Source organism: Andrographis paniculata, unplaced genomic scaffold, assembly GCF_009805555.1.
Source record: "Andrographis paniculata isolate CXL003 unplaced genomic scaffold, ASM980555v1 Contig60END, whole genome shotgun sequence".
Lineage (NCBI taxonomy): Eukaryota > Viridiplantae > Streptophyta > Magnoliopsida > Lamiales > Acanthaceae > Andrographis > Andrographis paniculata.
In genome coordinates, this window is record NW_026137596.1 from 1,944,247 (window position 1) to 1,967,243 (window position 22,997).

At 34.4% G+C, this 22,997-nt stretch overlaps 3 protein-coding genes across 3 annotated transcripts; 1 reads left to right on the plus strand and 2 right to left on the minus strand.

Moving 5' to 3' along the window:
- Positions 1 to 474: 474 nt before the first annotated feature.
- On the minus strand, positions 475 to 2,661 carry LOC127259810 (exocyst complex component EXO70B1). Its single transcript, XM_051287423.1, has one exon. The coding sequence runs from the start codon at positions 2,514 to 2,516 to the stop codon at positions 687 to 689; it is 1,830 nt and encodes a 609-aa protein (XP_051143380.1). The 5' UTR covers positions 2,517 to 2,661; the 3' UTR covers positions 475 to 686.
- Positions 2,662 to 3,953: 1,292 nt separating this feature from the next.
- On the minus strand, positions 3,954 to 8,178 carry LOC127259891 (sorting nexin 2A-like). The gene is made up of 6 exons (XM_051287507.1): positions 7,958 to 8,178; positions 6,836 to 7,811; positions 6,108 to 6,317; positions 5,110 to 5,370; positions 4,479 to 4,565; positions 3,954 to 4,290 (listed from the first exon to the last, which is right to left on the minus strand). Exons 2-6 carry the CDS (start codon positions 7,799 to 7,801, stop codon positions 4,192 to 4,194), a joined length of 1,623 nt encoding a protein of 540 aa, XP_051143464.1. The 5' UTR covers positions 7,802 to 7,811; positions 7,958 to 8,178; the 3' UTR covers positions 3,954 to 4,191.
- A 1,955-nt stretch (positions 8,179 to 10,133) lies between these two features.
- On the plus strand, positions 10,134 to 20,790 carry LOC127259744 (N-terminal acetyltransferase B complex auxiliary subunit NAA25). The gene is made up of 19 exons (XM_051287322.1): positions 10,134 to 10,465; positions 10,603 to 10,762; positions 11,066 to 11,184; positions 11,290 to 11,364; positions 11,837 to 11,930; positions 12,032 to 12,150; positions 13,317 to 13,387; positions 14,338 to 14,470; positions 14,552 to 14,727; positions 15,187 to 15,389; positions 15,928 to 16,058; positions 16,746 to 16,822; positions 17,410 to 17,484; positions 17,640 to 17,832; positions 18,056 to 18,175; positions 18,280 to 18,418; positions 18,615 to 18,655; positions 19,366 to 19,629; positions 19,735 to 20,790. The coding sequence occupies exons 1-19, from the start codon at positions 10,319 to 10,321 to the stop codon at positions 20,425 to 20,427; spliced, it is 3,030 nt and encodes a 1,009-aa protein (XP_051143279.1). The 5' UTR covers positions 10,134 to 10,318; the 3' UTR covers positions 20,428 to 20,790.
- Positions 20,791 to 22,997: the final 2,207 nt, after the last annotated feature.

Below are 22,997 nucleotides of genomic sequence, written 5' to 3' on the forward strand. Positions count from 1 at the left end.
ATGGTAATAATCTTCCTATCTACACATTTTTTTAAAGTTGTAGTAGATTATTTATATCCATTTTTAAAAAAGAATTATACTAAATAATAGTATATTTACAAAATATTATATTAAATATTTAATTTTTTTTATTATTTTTAAGGATTTGTTTCTTTTAACTCCAAGCATCATGTTTTAATACCAAACCCAAATTAAAATTTTTCAAAACTACATCAAAAGAAACATACCCAAAAATTCAAAATTCTTGGATCTAAATGCTTAATTTGAATTAATCCACATAATACATCTTTTTAAACAACTCACCATAATCCTCTAACATTACTACCAGGAAAAGAAGGAAGGATTTATTCAACTTTAAAAAACTCTTTACTAATCGAGTCCTCCTCAGCAATAACTAAGCAGCAAATTACTGGAAGAAATTCCACATAATAATTCATATATAATAATATCAACACATTGGAAAGCAATTGGCAATTGTTGACAGACAACATAATCACATATTTCCATAACACTACCATTCTACCATACAAGTTGTACAACAGCAGCAGGCATAAGAGAACAAACACCTAATAAACAAACAAGAAACACTTCAAATACTACACTTACCCATATATATATATATATATATATAACACAAACAAACAAACAAACAAATAAAAATGCTACTTTACTTACCTCCTTAGCTTTCACCTCCTCCCACCCCCGGGTCCTTGAAACAGCTCGTTCACAACCCGGGCCTCGATATCCTCCACATGCCTCACATACCTATCAGCATTCTTCCCCACTTCCGGGATAGCATATAGTTTCGCAACAAAGTTACGATACGCAGGAATCAAAGTCTGCAAAATCGTGCCCCTCAGATCATCCCTCAACTGATCATCGAAAAGCACCCACGAACACTGATTCTTGCATATCTCATCCAAGTATGAATTGAATAGCTTCAGCTTTTCCTTCATGTTCTTGGGCGACGCAGAATTATTATCCACCTTCAACGCGCCCAACACCTTGCTCCAAGAACTCCTCTGATAATTCACATGATACTGCTTCACTTTGGCCTCGTGTTTCCTAATCCAACCCTCCCCTAACAGAGCCCCTAGCTCGGTGTCCTTCACTTTCATCACTATGTACCTTCCGTTATTCATGAAAAATATCGAGCATAGAGCCGAGTCCCTGTAAACCTTCGACTTAGCCTCTAAATTACTCTCTAACAACTCCATAATCCACACTAATTGCACTGCTAGTGAAGACGACGACGCCAATACCTGTTCGTCCTGACCTATGCTCTCCTCGAAAATCTGCTCCAATGTTTGCCTCGATCGGCAAGCTGCACGAAGATAATTCATGGTGTATCGGGTTATCGGATGCAATCCACCCCCGGGGACTGCAGCCTTAGCTGGATCCCTTCTGATCAAATTCTCCAGCTCCATGAATATCCCCCTTACAGCTTCCCCTAACCTTTTCCATATGGTTATGGCTTCATTTCTCAAACTCACACAGTATGGATCGGAAAAATTGTATTCAAACTCAGGCATTAAGTCTCTTACAGTCTCGTAGACGTCAAGCACACGGAAGAGCCGCTCCGGAGCACGGCTGCTTATTGCCACAGCATCGGCGAAGTTCAGGAGCTGGATTGTGGAGCCTCTGCAAACTTCCATGAATGACAAATCTGTGGCGGCGGTTAAACCGAAAATTCGGTCGCACATTCGTCTCTCGCTAGGGAAGAGGATTCGGAGTGCGACGTTCATGGCTTTGATCCATTTTTCGATTTCGTCCTCCAGCTGTGACCACTGCATTCGGTGTACGTCGTCGATGCTTAACTTCTGCAGGCCTAAGCGGTTAAAGCTCTCCTCCAGGAATTCGCGACGGCACGTGCTGTACGCGTGGGAGCACTCCTTGATAAACCCCGCCGCCACCATACGCTTCGCGATTTCGTGGAGGTCACCGATGGTCCCCGCGGGGAGCGCGTCGATTACAATGTCGTAATCGGTTATCGGCTGCGCGACGGGGATGAAATCGTCGTCCTCGTCGGCGAAATCGTTTTCGCCGTCGTCGTCGGAGTCGGAATACCCGATGTGAGGGCGAGTTGAGCCGTCGAACGACTCGGCGCCGCGTTCGACTAGGGTTCGGAACTCCTCCTGCAAACGGAACATCGCCTGCTGGAGCAGGTCGTCGGCGCGGTCGAGACAGGAGGAGAAGCTCTTATCATCGGCGAGAGGAGTCCAATCGCGTACGGCTGCGATCAATTGGTCGACGGCGGCGAGGAACGCGGCGGAATCGGCGGAATTGGACCAGATCGGTGCATCGTAGGCGACGTACATCGAGATCTGACGCTCGAGAGAGTTGAGCGTGTGCTCGACGCTGGCGTCGGAGATCTTCTCGGTTAGCTTCTCCCGCAGGCGGCCGTCGAAGTTGGAGAAGGTCTTGAGGATGTCGTCCGTCATGGTATCGTTGTTTCCGAGCGTCTTGGCGATGTAGCGAGCCATCGCTATAAGCTTCTCCTCTCCGTTGTCCGCCATGGCTGCTTGCTGCTGGTCCGAGTGCGCCGGAACTCAGAGATGGCGTTGAATGAATCCAATACAGTCGTGAAGAGCGGTTACAGAAATTGAGTGATAGTGTTAGAGTGGGACCCGCCCACCCTCACAAAACTTGTAGGGAAACGCGCTTTGCGTGACTGACTCACTGACGACTTTATACTTTATATACCGTATAAAAAAAATTTATTGACATTTAGGGTTTGGTTGGTTTTATGCTTTCAAATTGATTTAAACCGAAATGTTTATTCGTGTATTTGTTTAAATAATATAATTATTTATTTTTACAAATATTTTTATTTTACTATTATATTATTATTTTTATATATATAAATTAAATAAAATTATTTTTAATTATATGCTATAATTAAAATATTAAAATATTTGTACATAATGTTTTGTAAAAAAAAAATTAATTTTAATTGAAAATCGAATAAAGAAAGAGTCCTTTAATATATATATATATATTTTGTTGTATTATCGAAAATCTCAAATATTCAAATAAAGCATTGTGTTGCGGTGGGAACGCAATACGGAAATCAGTTTTTATGTGTTTTTTTTTTTACGTTTGTATATTTCATTTTAATTAGAAAATGGACTCAATTATATGTAGTAGCGTAAATAAAAAACATGTTATAATATTTGAATGCTACTAGTAGTGGAGTAATTTTCAAACAGAAATTATATGTACATTTTAAATATTTAAATGATGATGTGTAGAAGAAATTAGAATGATTATTAATAAATGCTACACTTTCCGTCTCATATTGATGTCCTAATTATATTAGACACGAAAATTTAAGGTAAATATTAAAAATTTAAAATAAAATTTTAAAATGTGTAATTATTATTTTTTAAAAAAAAATGACACAGACAGAAACGACAACATGAATATATAAGTGGAACGGAGGTAATATTATTATTTCATAAAGGACGTAGTAAATAAATGTGATGATGATGGAGCCTAAAGTCAATACAGATCCAACGACTTATTGATTAAACTCTGAACCCATTTCATAATCTTAAAAAATTCCATATTAGGAGTCAAATATCCACTTTACCGGGGCTCTGTTTACTCAGTAAAATTTTATCTCTAATTTTACTATTTTAATTTTTTTTTTCTTCAAAAATATTCAATCAAACACCTATTTACGAAAAATCAAACAACTATTTCAATTCAAAATTATATTATTCAAAATCAAAATAAAAAATCATAATATCACAAGTAAACCCTCTTCTAAATTAATGGGAAATCTAAGGCTCATGCCAAGTTTAATGAGAATCTACAAAATATCATAGTAATCAAATTTTGCAAAAACAATAATGCTCTCTATTGAATCAATAAATGGAAGAAAAAGGGCACCCTAATTTCTTCCAGTTCACGAGTCTTCATTTCAAAACATTCATCCAAATACGAAAAGATTATATCAAAATTTTTATAATTGTTTTCAGAGCATAATATAACACAATAACAAAAATTAAAAATGAACAAGCAACCAAAAATAAGAAAAGTGGCACATAAATGAACTAGTTCATTTATAGCAAATTTGCCTTGTGATGTACATTATCAAGTAGTGGTCATATTTACTAGTTCAAGTAGTCAATCTGATGATGATGATGATGATATTAAATGAGACGCGGGTAAAAAATGCTTAAAATCTCACAATTTACCCGTGCTCTGCTGCTGCTGCTTTGCGTATTTGCTCGTCTCCTCCACCACTTTAGCCCACTCGATTCCAATTTTCTGATTGTAGGTTATCTGTGACCACCACAAGCAAAACTCCAAGACTCAGCACAGAGATATCTAAATTCAAAACAATCATGTGCCAAATTTACTGTTGACGCAGAGATTTAAACTGTGATTGTGTGTCGAACATTATCAGAACTGGTGATTTCAAAATGGGAGGTGGGAGTTTCATTTGTCGAGAGAATTGATTTGGGAAGTACCTGGTTAGTGACAAACCCTTTCAGCATGTCAACAAAGTCGGATTTTCTTTCCTTGTCTACTCTTGCAATTTCAATCCGGTTATTTTCCTGAAAGTACACCATTTTCAGTGGTAACATGAATAACAGTAGACCCATAACAAACATTATCAGTAAGACAAATTTTTACAGTCAGAAGTAACCCCAGTACAATCAAATCAGGGCTCTAAAGACAAACGTTTGATAGCTGAATGAAGCTTGTAACTTTGCATATGATACGAGACAAGTGGACTTAAGTTGCACCAATAACACATGAACTAAAATAACATAACAGTAAGGGTTTCAAACTACAGGCACATTCCCAGCCCAATAGAGAAAAAAATAAATAAATGTTTGAGATAGTAATGTGTACCTTAATTACCTTTTTAAAATTTTACAACCTACCAAGACTACTCGCCCATAACATATAAGAAGACATACTTATAAATACTCCACAATATATTCAGGGTAAATATATAAAAAGAGAATAAAGTAAATATCAAAAACCCAGGCACATTCATATTCCAAAAAAGATGTTGCTTCAATAACCATTTAGAGAAATATAAGTGTACCATATCGATCACAACAAAGAAGGCTAAAAAGTAATAGCTCTTGCCTTAATCCTTTCATATTCTTTGATTCCGCAACTTTTAGCATCCTCTGTGACCCTAATGGTATCTTTGACTTCCTGCAATTTGCTGGTTCTTGATTTGTCAGCCCCAAAAATTTTAGATGATGCAGATTCAAGTTTTTCAGCTTTTGAATGCAAGGAAGAAAGTTCAGCAATGAGAGTTTGCACTGTCAATAAGGCACTAGATCGATCAGAAAATGCAGTGTTCACAGCTAACATCATCCCCATATGTTCATGCAATATATCCTACAACACAAGCAGGGAAAGGTTAGGATGCAAAATATATTAACCAAGGATACACAGTAAAATGTAATGTTACTACTGCTAAATCACCCTATACTACAAACCTTACTCAAATTCACCTTTATTAAAATTTAGGAATCGTGGTCAAAATATGCCAACTGATTTCAGGGGCATGAGGAATAAAATACTTTTTCTTCAGATTCACAATCAATCTTCAAATGGAAAGTATTAAACCAAGGGATGAATCTTCCCATTTCACCATGACTGAACTAATCATGGGACACTTCAGTCCACATCTCTTAATCTTATCATAAAGAAAAGGTAAATCATGAATGTGAGGAAGCTTGTCATTGTAACTTACTTTCTTTTCACTAATTTTGAAATCAAATCCAAAACCCCAAACTTCACTTTAGGGCATGATTGCTATTCACTAGGAGGGTGTGTTTGTATGAGGAATTGATTTATTTTTTTTGTTCGGATTTTTTGAATAGTAAAACTTGAATTTGCATAGTTGGTTGATGTAATGTTTTCAATGTAAAATTGAATTTAGTATAATATAAAAAATGGAAAATAATTATTTGATACGTGATATTTTTATTTTGGGGGGAGGGGGGAATCTGACTAGTAAAAATCTTGTAAAAAATCCACAAAAGAACACAACCTGAGTCGCAGAAGCATGCAAATGCCTAATCAGAACAACAAATCAACAGGAGTAACAACAAAAAGCAAGTAACACTCACAAAATGCTTCACAGTCTGAGAATTTAATTCTCTGTACAGTCTGCTTGCTTTTACAGCTGCAGTAGCCAAAGTTTTCATTTCAGCAGCCCTCACACGTTGTGTATTTAATATTGCCTTCTCGGTCTCAAACTTTGTCAACTTCATGAAAGCAAGCCCTAATTCCCCCATTGTCTCCCCCATATCTTGCTGTGCTTTCACCAGTGACTCTGCCTTTCAGTTCAGAGAAACAAAAATTAAAATGTGCAATCAAACCAGGCCATGTTTAGAATGAATGACATGTTTTTAATTTCATAATTTAATTTGCATGATTATTATTGGGGCAGTACAAAATCCAAAATATGTAGGATTATAAACTAATGCATTAGGGTGCCATATATTAGCCCAATTGTTTTGACATCCAACATATTGCAATGATAATGTCATTTGGATCTGTCTTTAATTATTTATGCATATCACCCTTAAATTGATATCATAATTCACGCATTAATGACATTTGCTAGTTATGAATACACGATACAACTGAAATGATCCTACATATCAATCAGGTTAACTAACAAAATTTGACTAACCAATAAATTGAATCTATCACTTAAAATATAACAATTATCCTATTGCTCAAAGTAATATGGCTTAGGACAAATCAAGTTTCAATGGAAATTTAAGAATGCCCACAATAGCATCCCATATTCACAGGAATGAATTAAAGCAGGTTTTGAAGATCAAGAAACCTGTTTTGACATATTAGTGAGCTGCTGCTCGAGATCCAACAACTTCTCCTTCTTCTTCAAGAAGTCTTTATCTTCCTCTTCCACAGCAGGCTTTACACTTCCCCAATCATTGACAACAGCCTGCTTCAATTCCTTAAAGAACCTCAGCATATCCCTCCCACCTTTAGCAGGTTGCACCACATCCTGTGGCTCAGCTACACTGCTAGAGTCCCCAGTAAGCTGCTTTGGCAGCCTCGCAGCCCCATCAAGCATCCTGTGTGCAGTCAAAAACACCCTCAACTCCTCACTCTTCTTGATCACTGGATGCCTTGCAAGCCTCCTCAAGTACTTCTCCAGCTCCACTCTCCTCTGCTCCACAAAATCATGCTTCTGCATTACCTGACTTTCGACTACACTTTTATCAGGCCGAGCCGGAATGAAGAATCCTCTGTGAGATTCACTCAGTCTATCAGCCAGTGCAACAACATCTCTAAACCGTCTCCTGACCCTATAACTCGATCCACCATAGACGTCAATATTGGTGCTCGTGGTAATCAGATATGTAACATATGTACTCCCCCCAGGAACAATCGAATTTGAAGACTCAATCTCCTTCTGCGGATCCGTAACGCTAATTTTCAAATACTCCGAGACGGAGGAGGACTCGGAACTCGATTTCGTGGGTTCATCTGAGACACTTCCGTTGCCGTTGGAGTCGTGTAATGAAGAGGCGACGACCTCTTCATAGGAAGAGGAATCGAGAGATGCGTCATCCTCAGGGAAGAGGAGGGGATCGGAGACCGTGCGAGTGGCGCCGGAGGACGAAGCTGGCGCGAGGTTATCCTTCCCGTCGTCATCGTCGAGAGATAGGGTTTGCAATCGGTCCGAGGCTGCGAGAGGGTGATCGTGAACCAATATTCCCCCTCCTCCTCCTCCTCGCTGCTCAACCCCCTCCGCAAGTGGATGATTGCTCTCAGCAGCCATCATTTTCCCCAAACTGCAATCATATATGAACGCAGATTCGGCTTAGAATTGGAGGTGTAGGAACTAGGGTTTGAGTGATGACGGAGGATTAAGAAATAGAAAAACGATGAAATAGTATTAGAATTGTTGTTAAATAAAGTTAAATTGACATGTGTTTACCATGGGAGAATCCCTGGTCCATCCGTGATCAAATTTTGGTACAGCTGAATCGATGGAGACGGAGACGGAGATGGAGATGCAGATGCAGAGCAGGTCTGCGCCGCCTGTGGTTTCCAGTCTCGTACTCACTCTCTTTCTCTCTCAGAGTCACTCTCACACTCCTCTTCGCCTTCCTCGCATTCTGTCTCGTCTCAACCAACCCACCAGTCAGTCTACCACTGTGTCGTCTTCCCGGAGACTTTATTTGCTTTGGGAAATAAAAAATAAAAAATTAAATCCTATTGAATTAAAATTAATCGATTTCGGTATATTATAAAAATATTTTTAGTATTTAAATAAAATTATTTTTACTCTAATTAAAAATAAATACTTTTAAATAAGGTTAAAAAAATACCATTGAAATTTAAAATTAACAAAATATTAAACAAATAAGTTAAATATTTTTCCTTAATTTATATCATGGAAAAATTAAAAAAAGTCACATCTAACCAATATAATAGGCCTGTTTTGAATCGGGCTGGTATGGACCCAAATAATGGTTTGGCTTGGAATTAAGATATATTTCTTTCGGTTTGGTTTTAAGAAAAAATTTAGTATGAATTTAATATAAAATAACGTGTTATGAATGTTTGTGAAAAAAATATATATATCAAATAATAAAAAATTTAAATTTGATATCAAAAGAAATATATTATAAGTAACCACTAATTTTATACACTTTTTACAAATTTGGGTATCTTTTATATATATATATATTAAATAGAAGTATAATAAATCATATAGATAATATTTATAAAGTAAAAAATAATTAATTATATATTATTCAATTACATTATTCAGATAAAAATTAAAATTGTTTTTTTCTAATAATATAATATAATTCTTAATTTGTTTACTTAATAATATTCATTTATGATGAACCAGTCCGTATAGAGCTTCTATTGAATCGTAGAAATCTGCAAATATTGAAAATGAAATTGCTATTTTTAGGTCATTATTATTGGGTCTTTATTTCACTCTTTTATATATTTCTGGTAAATTAATTATAAAATATCCGTTTATTCCAAATATATATTGTAATTCGTAACAGTCTGTAAAATCAATTTTCACTCTGCAATTTTTAGTTTAGTGAATTCAATGAAATTAGATTCTCCCCATTCGATTCGTCCATCATGGTATAGAGCATTTTTGCTTAAGAGCGATTTCATTAGTTGTGATTCATTCGGTTTAGACAGATTCTCTTGTTGATCTTGTGCGTGAAATCAAAATAGCTACAGATATTTTACTATACAGTTTTACAAGTCCTTCTGCTGGAGTTATGAACTCATCTACTAGAAGCCTTTCGAATACTTCCACGACGCAATTGAAAATTTCTTCTCATGATCAACCAAATGTGAGTCTGATATGTCTTCAAATAACGGAGACAAACTATTTGATTTGGAGCACAGTTGTTTTGAGAGCTCTATCTGCAAAAGGAATGAAGGGTTTTGTCATTTGAGAAATTAAAAAAACCCAATGATCCAATCGCAGCTTTGGAGTATGAGAAAAATAATAATGTGGTGCTCCATTGATTGTTAATTTAATTTTCCCACAAATTAGAGTTACAATTAACCTCATCAATACAAGCTATGAATTGTGCGAGAAACTTAAACTAAGCGGCTGACAATACAATGGACATTTTATCTATCAAATGAGGAATAAAATTAAAAGTCTATATAATTGCTAGCTGCTTGTAAAATCAAATCTATTTATGTAATTTTATTTTATTTTTGTTTTATGAATTCAATGAAATTAGGTTTACTCATTTATAAATAGATTGATGCTCTATATTTTATTTACAATTTTTAAATAATATTTATTTAACAAATATAAAACAAAAACAAAAACCAAAACCTAAAAATATAAATTAAGAAAATGAGTTTCTTATGCCTGCAAATAAGTATATAATTATATATTAAACCAGTTATACAATAAATACTATATTTTTTACTTTATGTTTTTTCATTCTAAAAATAAAAACTTTTATTGAAATCTTTAAATTCATATCCGATCAAATCAATACAAAATACAAAACGAAAGTAAAATTAATTCGTAAAAATAAGTCCTGGAAGTTGTACTTTAAGCAGTGCGTGCGTGTACACTCCACTCCAATCACTCTACGTGTCGTGTCGTGTAATACAACGGGGGCTTCTACCTCAGCTAGGTTAAGCCACTGTTCGCTCGCATCCCAACCCCGTTTCCGTGGCTGCGTTGCGTTGCCTTGCCTGGAGCACCCAAGGGAGGAACATCCCAATTCCAATCAACAGCTCCACTCCACCTGAATCGGGAATAAGGAAATCCAGAAACCCGTATTCCGTCGCAATGGCGTCAAAATTCGGACTAGCGGGCGGCATACCTGAGCGGCGGGTGAGACCAATCTGGGACGCCGTTGATTCTCGCCAGTTCAAGAACGCCCTCAAGCTTTCCGCCGCGCTGCTCTCGAAATACCCTAATTCGCCTTACGCCATGGTCAGTCAAATTTATTTTATTTCGTTGCTTTTTCTTTCTTTTTGTTAATGAAGTAGATTCGATTAAATGATTTATATGTGGTGTTGTATTTTATTTATTTATTTATTTATTTTTTGTGTGTGTTGCGAATCTTGCAGGCTTTGAAGGCTTTGATATTGGAAAGAATGGGAAAGAACGAGGAGGCGCTATCTGTTTGTTTGAATGCTAAAGATATTTTGTGCTCCAATGACTCGAATGTCTTCGTGGACGACCTCACCCTCAGCACTTTGCAGATTGTATTCCAGAGACTTGATCACTGTTAGTATTTGGTTGTCTGCTGTCATTAATTTGTTTTGTTTCGCGTATTTTTCTGGGTCATGCTAGTGTGTATTTTGAGTTTCTTGAAATGAGATGAAGTAATATGTCTATGTATGTATATATGTATATAATGTGATTAGATACAGAATTGATACTTAGTTGTAAGGTGTAGGATTTTGTGAGTATCAAATGAAATTATGCTTGAGGGATTAAGCATTTAGAGTGTTTATTGGTTTAGATGGTATGAGTGAGTATTTATTCTTTAGTGAGCTTTTGACATTATTTACTTGTGGATATGATCAGTGGATATGGCGACAAGCTGTTACGAGCACACATGTGCTAAATATCCCAATAATTTGGAATTGATGATGGGCCTATTCAACTGCTATGTTCGAGAGTATTCGTTTGTCAAGCAGCAACAGGTTGGTGCAATTTAGTTTCCATGCCACATTTGTTTACATTATGTTGGCCTTCTTCTAAGCTAATCTTATGTTTGTATAATATTTGGCTCTTCTGTCCTTTCATAGATAGCTATAAAAATGTACAAGATTGCTGGTGAAGAAAGGTTCCTACTTTGGGCTGTTTGCAGTATTCAGTTACAGGTATATGCCTCAGTTAGGTGACGTAGTTGCTATGTTGGATGTGTGTGTGGTTATTCGAACTAGTGTGTTTTGTTGATTTGAAAAGTAATATATAGCAAATAGCTTTGAATCATTTATTTAATTTAAAATAAAGCATAATAGCATGATCATGATGATGTGATTGGATATAAGATTGGTGGTTAGTCATAGAGCATATGATATAAGAAATTTTGAGAATAAGTAAATTTGACTATAGAGGCAATTGAGTGAATGATTATGGTCTGTATGAAAATTTTGTTGCATTATATTAGGCCGTCTATGCTAAATTTAGCTCAATTTTTTGGGCTTTTTTGTTTGAATTTACTGACTTATGATACCTCTTAACTTGACACCTAAGCATTTTTAGTAGAGATGAATTTTCTATTTCGATGCTAATTGCTCCTTTATCTTACTGGTAACTGTGATTTTCTTTTGGTGTTTGAACGGAACAAAGGTTTGTTGCGGCAGTGGGGAAGAGAAGCTTTTCCTTTTAGCCGAAGGTTTATTAAAGAAACATATAGCTTCTCATGGTTTGCATGAGCCAGAAGGTCTTTTCTTGTGTATTTTTATTACATATTTTGAAAGAGATGAATTAATTATGGGGTATGTTCAATGTTGTACTCATAGAAGCAGCTATATTCTGATGCAGCTCTCAGTGTGTATATGTCTTTGTTGGAGCAACAAAAGAAGTATGGTGATGCATTGGAAATCCTCTCTGGGAAATTAGGATCCCTTATGATGATTGAAGCAGACAAACTACGACTACAGGTACTTGGTAGAATATTTCTGTCCTACAGCATTTATCTTCTTGTTGGGATATTTTTTGTGTTCCTACATCTATAGTGTAAATATATCTTATTTTTAGATGTGATACTCTTGAAAGTTTCCAAGTAATTTTTGCAGTTAGTAAAATATTTAGAGTCATACACAACGTTAGAAACAGGGTATTAAAGTTATGCCGAGTTTCCTTTACCTTGTGGTCTGATTCTGAATCTATTATATTTGTTTGTTTTAAAAGCTTCTTGTATTTATGTGTGTGTGTGAACATATATAAGCCATTTAGTTAAAGACTACAGAAGCTGTGATATCATGCATGTGTTTATTGGTTGCTCTGCCTAGGAACTTGCACCACTATTTCCTTGTAGGATAAGTATGCTTGATCCCAATTCTATGTAGACCTGTAAATTTACATTTGTTTCTGCATTAACATCAGAGGGAAAAAGTGTAGTTCCCTTTTATTCAAAATGTTCCAAACTTTACTCAAGCATCCATATCTAGGAGACAATCTTAAAATTATCATGTGAAGGTAGTGTGCTAATGTGATTAAGGGGATATAGGCAATCCCATAATGTCCGAGGGGCAAATGTAGACAAGAGTAGATGTGAAGATTATATCAGCCTAAATGCCAGAGTAAGGTACAAAAAGTCTTATCGTAATTTGATCCCAATAAGCTTGATATTCCCTTTATGTTATCTGGGTTAAGGCCCTCTGCCATTTCTCATATGAACTTAGGGTGGTGCAGGCAAGCCCATACAACAGGATGATAAATATGTAACATCAACTATGGAACATATCTAGATTTCAATTGTAATATCTCTAATTTGAGCCTTGTTTCATCATTTCCTTAGTTTACATGTCCTTTTCCAATTTAAACTCTATTTACAAGGATTCTTGAGCGATTCTCTTTTGATGCACTCCTATTGCTTTCATGCAGTATGGTTAATAATCTGAAATATATGAGGGGTATTAGGTGATATTTATTATCAAACATAAGTAGACCAAAGTGGTGTCATCTTTATTCTTTGGCATACATGTGGTTGTTCTGTTGACAATGACATTGTTCACTAATAGTTTGATCCGTTTGTGTAATTCCTCTCATGGATAGTATATATTTTCTTCATTTAAGCGTGCTTCCTTTAACTTTAAGTTGACAGGGAAGGCTTCTTGCTAGGGCAGGAGATTACACTGCAGCTGCTGGTATATTTCAAAAGATTATTGAACTATGGTATGCATTTCTTACTGCCAAGATGCTACTTTTTTTATTGCTAAATTCGTCTTGTTTGCTTACCATGCTTCTGTAGGCTATTAAATATTGTTTTATATTTGAGGCATTGTAAATTTCTCCTGAAACTGGCTGAATTTTCATGTATTAAAAAAATTTTATGAAAAGAAATTCATAAGTTTTATATTACTTGATCTAGTTCTATGCTTTGACAATCCTAGGGAAATATAAGAATGCTACTATATAATCTCCAACTTGATCACGTCCCTCAATCTATTCATAGATGTAGTTTTCACATAAATTCGTTGATTCTCCAAATTATCTTCTACATTTTGTTTCTATATCAAATGTGCAATGAAGTTGAGTGTGAGGAAATTTGCATGAGTAATGTTCCCTTTCCTAGTGAGTATTGGTCTGACAAACTCCAAATTTCTACCTTGGTTTTCTTTTATGCTGTCTTTACCTTATTATAGTGTACCTTTTTGGCAATATAAGAATCAATAGATTACATATGGAAGACATTTGCCCAGTTGCTGTTATTCTGTTATGTGTAATGCTATCATATATATTGTGTTTCCTCAGAAATGCAATGCAGGAAAATTGTTTTGCCTTGGGGGGAATGTGTCGCTGTATACCATTCTTAATGGAGATCATGTAACTATTGTTGAATCTTGAATTATGGACGGTCAAATTGTTATCCCCTTTTCAACTGGAACATGTTAGGATTATTTATATAGGTAGAAGATTTTTTTGTAGTCTACTCTTGGGCATTGTATGAACTCCCAGGCATTACTATAGTTATGGAAGTTTCTTAATGGAAAAGAAGAAATCATTATATCTTGCAAATTACATTAATTGCATTTATGCTATCTTTATGTTATGCTTTGGTTTCTTGGTTCCTCTATACTGAAACTAAGATTTGAATTTGATGCCTTTTTTTTCCCTACGTGTAGTCCTGATGACTGGGAGTGTTTCCTGCAATACCTTGGTTGTCTGCTGGAGGATGAAAGATTATTGATCAAAGAGAATGATTCCATTCATTCACAAAGATCTGATTGCAATAATTTGCGTATATCAGAGGAACTGGTAAATTTTTGTACTGTCTTGTTAATTACTTTGTGACTACTACATTCTACAGCATTTAATTTGTTTCATTTCTTTGTGCAGTTTGATTCACGTATGTCCAATGCAGTGAACTTCATAAATAAATTATTGGTGCAAGAAAGCAAGGATACTGTGAGATGTCCTTATTTGGCACATCTTGAGATTGAAAGGAGAAGGATTCTGTTTGGTAAAGGTGATGCTAAAAAATTAGTTGAGGATCTGATGGAGTATTTTATCAGGTATGCTATAATGGATAGATCTACTATCATCATTTCCAATTATAAGTTGTTACATCGCATGTTTCATCCGAATGGGGTGCAAAAATCATGTAGTCTGATTTCATCTATGTTTCTTCCTGCTGACTGATTGGTTGTGGCGCTCAAATATATATATAAATTAAGGTTTCATAAAAGTGTGTTACTTTCGTAAATCCAGCTTCATGAGTCATGCATCTGGATTCACCTTAATGTTTCATGCACACTATTTCAAATTACAGCATATTCCAAAATAGTGGAAGTGCAAACATGAGAAATGGCTGTGCATGTAATTGCCTTCTAGTCATTTACTTACATTTCAGTTGACTTTTGTTGTTGCATGCTATATTGTCCATACATGCTGGCCACATTTATATTTCACTTTCTTAATATTTTCATTCAATGTTGGCTTCATTTTGATCATGCTGCAATGCTTGATGCCAGGTTTGGTCACTTGGCTTGTTTCCATACAGATGTTGAAACTTTTATTCAAGTTCTTGATCATAATAAGAAGAATGAGTTTTTCTCAAAAATATCGAAGGAGTGCGAAACTAGTGCCAGTCTGCCAGCAAAAGCACTTGGCCAGACTATAAATATGTTCAAAATCCAGAACTTAATTGGTGATGTATTCACCCTTCCTGTGGATGGTACGGCATAAGACATCTTTTTAATTTATATGGTTGCTGATTCTTTGCCATGTAGTTTAGATTCAATTTATTTTCTTTGGAACTATGTTCTGTTTTCACTTTTCTCTGTTTGTGAATTTGTTGGATTCTTTCTGTAGAAGGCTTATGGTGTGTTTGTTTATGTTTTCAAACGCACTTTCGCACTATGCAATGTAGAGTAAAATATTTTTCCAACCCAAAAAGTCACATCTAAAACTTAAAAAAAAAAACAATTAAGAATCCAAAACACACGACCTGTAGTGATTCTTTAATGGCTTATAGATCATGTTATGTTTCTCTGCTTCCTTCAGCTTCATAACATGTATCTCTGACCTTGCAAAGTTATAGCTGATTGGTTGTGTTCCTTTTAACACTTTATTTAGCATCCTCTATTGCTTTTTATATTGTGTAATTTGCATATTTTTTTGTGACTTATCCATATGTGCTAACATGATCTGATACCACATACTATTAACTTAATTTTTTTGTTAGTTTCCTAATTGTTGTGTTTCTATTACAGACCTCGAGGACTTAGCTGTGCGAATGACGGAACAGTTCTGTAAGAATCTCCCCTTGTCAAAAGATTTGGATATGCAGGAAAGTATGCATGGTGAAGATCTTTTGTCAATGGCCTGCAATTTGCTGGTGCAGGTATGGATTTATGCTCACAAAATTCCTCAAATTGGTGCTCCAGTTGAAACTGTTGGAATTGATATGGCTTAGGGACAAAGAGGACCTGAACTATTTAGAATATTTTTATCACGGTTTTAGGAATAATACCCTTTCTATGATGATAAGTGGCTGCTATTATTATAATTAACTAGACATTTAGTTTTGCTTTTTCCTGGACACCATATCCCTTCGTATTGGTTTTGCTGTGTTCCTTTACATTTTCTTTTGATATGTTGTCCTATTTATGACTTTGGTCGTTACTTCTTGCTATTGTTGTGGTGGATAGATGCTTCAATCTTTTCCAAGTTTTATCCATCTGATGTACTAGCCTCAAGGATTTTTAATTTATTTCGTTCCATTGAAGTCTGACTAGTTTTGTTCCTTTCACTAATTCATCTTCCAATAATTACACTATTTTATACCAATTAGTTCGATGTTTGTGTTCACTCATGTAAGCCATGATGAAACATTGGATGGGGAATAACTATTATTTCACCCATCTATCCTATAGTTTGTGCTGTCTCTTCTGTATCTGGATTTTGTGTCCAGGAATTTTGTGGTTTGTGAAAGTACTTATTAGGGTTCTTTGTGGATGCATTCTTAGTAATATGATACCATGTTTGATTTTTGTGCTGTTTTCTTATATTTTTCTATATTGTGGTGAAGCTGTTTTGGAGGACTAAGAATCTCAGCTATTTGCTAGAGTCAATTATGGTTCTGGAGTTTGGATTGGCAATCCGAAGGTCAGAAAGTGTTTCTTTTTTTTCTCTTTTACTGCTTTCATCCTTATGCATTCAAAACTCTTGTTACTCGGGAGATGGTAGCTTGCTAATGTTGTTGATATACTCTTTGCCCGTATTGATTAGACATCTCCATGACCAAATTAATTAATAGTCACAGGGACAACCTTGATTGAATAATGATCACTGGTAACATGGACGGCCATGATCTTCATAGTGATGTATATCTTTAACATTTTGAATGCCAAACCACTTTGATCTTTTTTGTACTCAACAGCGAATTAGAATCTAGCATCTAAATGGTACTTGACTTCAACTTTGACATCTTGAAGCTTAAATCAGGGTAGTTTACTTTTGATTTGTATTTAGTTATTATTTATTTTTGGGCATGGTGATTTTGTTTCTCTATTAACTACAACATAATATAACCCTGATTTTGCTGAAGCATACTGCACAATGTTTTGCGGATCTATACTCCATTCTTTTCTATTTCTGAGATGAGTGTAATAGCTTCATATTGAAACTGCATGTCACAAACGATATAGCTGCATCATAAGCTTATGTTTAATTTTTGGGGTGCTGTTTTGCAGATATGTGTGGCAGTATAAGATATTGTTAGTGCATCTTTATTCTTTTTGGAATTCTCTCCCGTTAGCTTATGAAAGGTAAACCAAAATTCGGCATAGCCATTTGTTTATTTGCCTTTCAAATTCGATACGCTCCAGTGTTTACTATATAGGTTAATATTACTGGCTACTTTGAAGTATGTTGTTTTCCAATTCTTCTGGTTATTAGTTAATTTATTTATTTTTCAATGTAGCTATAAATCATTGGATGTGAAGAATATTTTGTTGGAGACGGTATCTCACCACATTTTACCTCAGATGTTAGAATCTCCCATGTGGGCAGATTTGAATAATCTCTTGAGGGAGTATTTAAAATTCATGGATGATCACTTTCGAGAATCTGCAGATCTCACATTCCTGGCTTATCGACATAGGAACTACTCAAAAGTAAGTGGATTGCTCTGAATAGCGTTGTGCCTTATTTTAACATTGATTTAAATTCTTGACTGTGTGGTCAGTTTGATGTTGAATCTGATAGTTGTTAGTTGGTTCACGACCCTTTTCCTGCCATCTGAGAGAAGGAAAGATCAAGACCGATTCATGACTTTTAGCTGCTTCATTTGAATTTGCTCTGTGCAAGCTTAAACATCCTTTGTCCTTTCTTTACCAGGTAATTGAATTTGTCCAATTCAAGGAAGGATTGCAGCGCTCTAGTCAATATTTAATGGCAAAGATTGAAACACAAATTTTACAGCTAAAGCAAAACTCAAACAATATTGATCAGGAAGAGGTGACTATTTTTTAAATTTGTGCTTTTCTAGTTGTCATTCATCGTACTTTTGATTGTTTGACTACCTTTCAACTAAATATTTTTGAGCAAAACTTATGTTTTAGGCAATTCTGGAAAGCTTGAATTGGGGAACTCACTTTATTGAGCTATCAAATGAGATTGGAAAGAAGTCTATGACATTTAATGAAGACTTGGAGTTTCGACCTTGGTGGACTCCAACTTATGATAAAAATTATCTCTTGGGTTAGTCTCTGTCTTTTTTTGGCATCCCTTATGTAAACTTATCTCTTTGCAATAGTTGTTTACTTGCTTTGTGTAGTCACCGACATAACTGCACCATTTCCTAACTCATGGACAAACCCTCCACATGCTATTTATTGGTTGGTTTGATTTTCAAATTGCTATCTGGATTCTGGCTTATAAACATCTGTGGTTGCAGGGCCCTTTGAAGATATCTCCTATTGTCCCAAAGAACACAAGGTAAGCATATTAAGGTTTCAAACTAAGCATTTCGCCTTTGTGACACATTATGTGTAAATCAATAATAACCAAGATAATGTGTATTCTTGAATACTTGGTTACATATTTTATTCAAAACTGAGTCCTATAATTCTTTTAATCACATATATATTTAATTTATGTGCATGTTCACAAGGAGATCCTGATCCTGTGCTGTTGTGAATCTTCTTGTTTGGTTATTATTTCTCTCTGTTTATTTGTTAAGTAATCATATGAGCGTATGACTATATTGAATGAGGAGTGTGAGCATGCACTGTATTTTATCTATTGTTTACGAGCACATTCATGTTTATAGAACACAACTTTGATTAAACTTTTAGAATTGTTAATCAAAAGTAATGCTATTGCACCTCCCTCTTCCACCAGTGTGATGCTATACTGATGGAACTCATATTTATAACGGTTAATTTCATGATTAGTTGATTTCGCACTGACCATTTAAACACAATCAAGTCATCCTCTCTCTTCTCTTTCTCTCTTATCTCAAAAATAAAAATGCAAATACATCAACTCAAAACTTACATCCAATAAAAGACTTTTACTTTCTGTGCCCGGCAGATCTTTCTGTTCGTCTACACTGATGTGAACTTTAAATCTAGTGTTCATGGTTAAATATTATTATTGTTTGGGAACTAGCTAAGTTGGTTATGTTGTTGTCTTTTACTTTCCAGGATAAGCAGATCAAGAAAATGCAGGGAAATGTTATCAAAACCATAGAGAAAAGATCTCTTCTTCCAAGGATGATATATCTATCAATACATTCTGCTTCAGGCTCAGTGAAAGAGAACATAGAATCCAACGGGTCAATTATCAATCCAAAGCTCTCACTGGAGCTGAAAATTTTACTGGAGCGGTATGCTAAGATCTTAGACTACCCATTCCAAGATGCAGTAGAGCTTGTCTCCGGATTCTCTAGTGGTCAGGAAACTAATGAGGTATTCAATTTTTATTTATTGAGAAGAGCTTACGGTAGTGAGCAACACTGTTGATATCCTAAGTTCCCACTTTTCAACCCCGCTAATGTTTAGTAACCCTTGCAGGCTTCTTTGAATCCAGACATAATTGATTGGATGAATTTTGCCGTGTTCCTGAATGCCTGGAATTTAGCTTCCAACGAGATCAAGTTTCCGAATGGTAACACCTGGAATGTTGTCAATATTTTACTGAGGAAGTTTGTCAAGGAGACTCTCATATCGGCCGGATCCTTCACATCTTCTCCCGGAACCCAACTCTCTTTACTAGTGCAGCTGGTAACCGAGCCCCTATCATGGCATGCCTTGATCATACAGTCCTGTGCCCGGGCCCTACTCCCGTCCAACAAAAAGAAAAAGAAAGGCGGATCCCATGAACAGTCCCATTCGAATTCCCAAGTGTTGCGCGAAATACAGAACTCAATCCAGTCTCTCTGCGACACAATACAGATAGTCACTAAATGGCTGAAAGAGCAGCTGGACATTCCCGAGGATCAGACTTCCGATGCCATCTTCTCCTCACTTCTAGAGAACAACAAAAGCCATGGTCCCGGGAAGGTCTTCCAAATACTTCAATCGACCCTTTCATCGACAAAGGATGGCAGTGAAGTAGGCCCCCGAATTTTTGAGGCAGTGCAGTCTTGGAGCCCTGCAGGAGTTGTGAGGAAGATCGTTGCCGGACAGCGCAGTTTGCTGTCGGAATTCCTGAAAATCTGTGAGGTGAGAATGAAATCGTTGCAGGTTGTTAAGGCTCAGTTGTAGTGTGGTCCGAAATTTGTTATTTGTTTTCACCATTTGAGGGTACCCAATCCAATCTGTTCTTCACTTTTTGTTTTGGCTTGGTCTTTGGGGTTTTATACTTAATTATTCATCAGAAGAAAAGAGTGACGAAAGAGCCTTTTTTATGTCATGAGGATGATTTATTGGCTTCATGACAATTTTTTTTTTTTTTTATTATTATTTTTCATGTACCATTTTGATTTGGAATAAATGTTGTCTTTTGATAGAATTTTTTGTTTTGAGATTGTGTTAAGAAAAGTAAAATGCTTTGAGCCAAGTTTGTCTATGGTATTACCATATAGAATATTGCATTGATATACTCTTTTCATCTACATGCGTTTTAGTGTATTGCAGACAAGACCTAGAGAGGTCGAGATTTTAATTCATAATTTTACCGGTTACGAGTCCATTTCTGCACTAACAAGTCTTTCTAATGTTTGATTGATATATTAGTATTGCAATATTTATTATCTCTATATATTAGTATTATCTCTATATTAGTATTATCAATTGAAATTTTGTTTATGATCTTACATCACATGTAATAAATCCCCTTGTATTTTCACTTAATTTCAGAAACTCTCTTCAAATGTATGCATGTGGAGAATAAGTGGGTGAGAGGCATTAAATAAAATAAAAAGAATAATGATGGTGATGAAGTAAAACTGAACCAGTGTCCACATCCACACCTATATATATATATATATATATATTCAACATTCATTATTGTACTAATTTAAAAACTTCCCCACAACTTATTATTATTATTATTATTATTATTATATAAAACTACAAGGTGAATAGAGATGCATGCATAAAGGTGAAATAGTTTTTATAATTCTCGAATTAAAGAAATATATATATACGTGTGTTTTTTTGTTTTGATTTTTTGAATGATTGAATTTTCATCTAAATAGTAATTTAATATTTTATAAGAAGTATATATATATATAATAAAAAATTAAATAAATAAATAACACATGTATTCTTAATCATTTAATTTAAGAATTTGTTAGATAATAGGCAAACTAGGTAGACTTTCGATGTTTAAACTCTCATGCTTAAACTCTAAACACTTGCAATGATCATACTGTCTTTTATATTTAATTTTTCTTCTTTCTTATAAATATTCCCTTGAATCATTTGATTAGGATAGGCGATGAGGATTAATTAGTTATGATATTATTATGTTATTTTTTATATAACTAATAATATTTATAGTTTAAAATAAATTTAATATATATAATTAAAAAAATTAAAATATATGTTTAAATATTTAAAAATTATATATTGTAGAGAATAAAATCTTCTATAATACAAGTAAATAAAAAAATATTTTTGTTTATTTATAATTAATATGAATTAATTTTATAAAAGATAATGTAGTTTTAAATATAGATAAAAATATTTATTTTATTGAGAAAAGAGATAGAAATAAAAGGGTTTTGAGTGGATCTATGTTATGTTGTATGTTATGTAGTTAATTAAGTTTATATTTGCTAAATATATTTTAATTTAATAATTTTTATCAAAAATAGAAAAATATCAATTGTTACGAGAGAAACAAAAATAAAAATAATGGCAATTTAAGTGGGACGGAGGGAGTATAATTTATAAACAAAAAAAAAAAAATATATATATATATATATCAATTAATATCCAAAGACAAAAGTAGTATAAAATTTATGTATATAAAATAAAAATAAAATCACAGATAGCCTTAAAAGCAATGGGTCATTTGTTTGCAGACTCTGTAGAGAGAGAGAGAGAGGCATTAATACAAAGAACAGAGAGAGAGAGAGAGAGAGAGAGAGAGAGAGAGAGAGACATTATTTGTCTTCCCCACAAATATCAAATGCTTCACCTGCATTTCGCTTTCTTCCTTCATATATATTCTTCGCATTAATAATATATATATATATATGGATACATTTATTTCGTGTGTTTTGATTTTCTAATTTATTTTGAAATAATATATATATTTAATTAAAAAAATTCCAAGAAACCAATCAATCCTATGGATGGAAAAAATACAGAAAACCCATATACTATTTATAGTATATCGAAAAAATATATTTTCTCTGTCCCATAACACTCGTAACAAAGTATTTTTTTTTTTTTTTTTTATATCACACAAATGTCATTACCTTTATATCAAACATACTAATAAGGTTATTTTAGTTATTTCTACTTTATTCATACTATTTTTCAATATAATACTAATATTTCTAAAATTACGTGCAAAAAATAAATGAATATTTAATTTCGAGACGAAAGAAGTACTAATATTTCTAATGCAAAAAATAAATGAATATGACTGGATGAAGTAAAAAATATTATATTTTTGATACGTTGTAAATGGGAGTCTCCAATCAGCTCTCATAAGTGTTAAAAAAATGCATCTTTGATTTATTTATTTAAACACACCCTAGTCTACGTGACTTTGTTTATCTTGTATTTTTGTTTCAATTTTTTTACTATGTAATTTAAAATTATATATATTCTCTTATAATTAACAACATTTAAATATATATTTAAACTAAATTCGAAAA

Excerpts from the sequence above, each read along its gene's own strand:
- LOC127259744 (XM_051287322.1), top strand. The coding sequence starts at position 10,319 with ATGGCGTCAAAATTCGGACTAGCGGGCGGCATACCTGAGCGGCGGGTG. Across the intron at positions 16,823-17,409 it reads TTTGGATTGGCAATCCGAAG|ATATGTGTGGCAGTATAAGA; the intron begins GTCAGAAAGTGT and ends GCTGTTTTGCAG. Across the intron at positions 18,656-19,365 it reads ATTGTCCCAAAGAACACAAG|GATAAGCAGATCAAGAAAAT; the intron begins GTAAGCATATTA and ends TTTACTTTCCAG.
- LOC127259810 (XM_051287423.1), bottom strand. The coding sequence starts at position 2,516 with ATGGCGGACAACGGAGAGGAGAAGCTTATAGCGATGGCTCGCTACATC.
- LOC127259891 (XM_051287507.1), bottom strand. The coding sequence starts at position 7,801 with ATGATGGCTGCTGAGAGCAATCATCCACTTGCGGAGGGGGTTGAGCAG. Across the intron at positions 6,318-6,835 it reads TCACTAATATGTCAAAACAG|GCAGAGTCACTGGTGAAAGC; the intron begins GTTTCTTGATCT and ends CTGAACTGAAAG. Across the intron at positions 5,371-6,107 it reads CTCAGACTGTGAAGCATTTT|GATATATTGCATGAACATAT; the intron begins GTGAGTGTTACT and ends CTTGTGTTGTAG.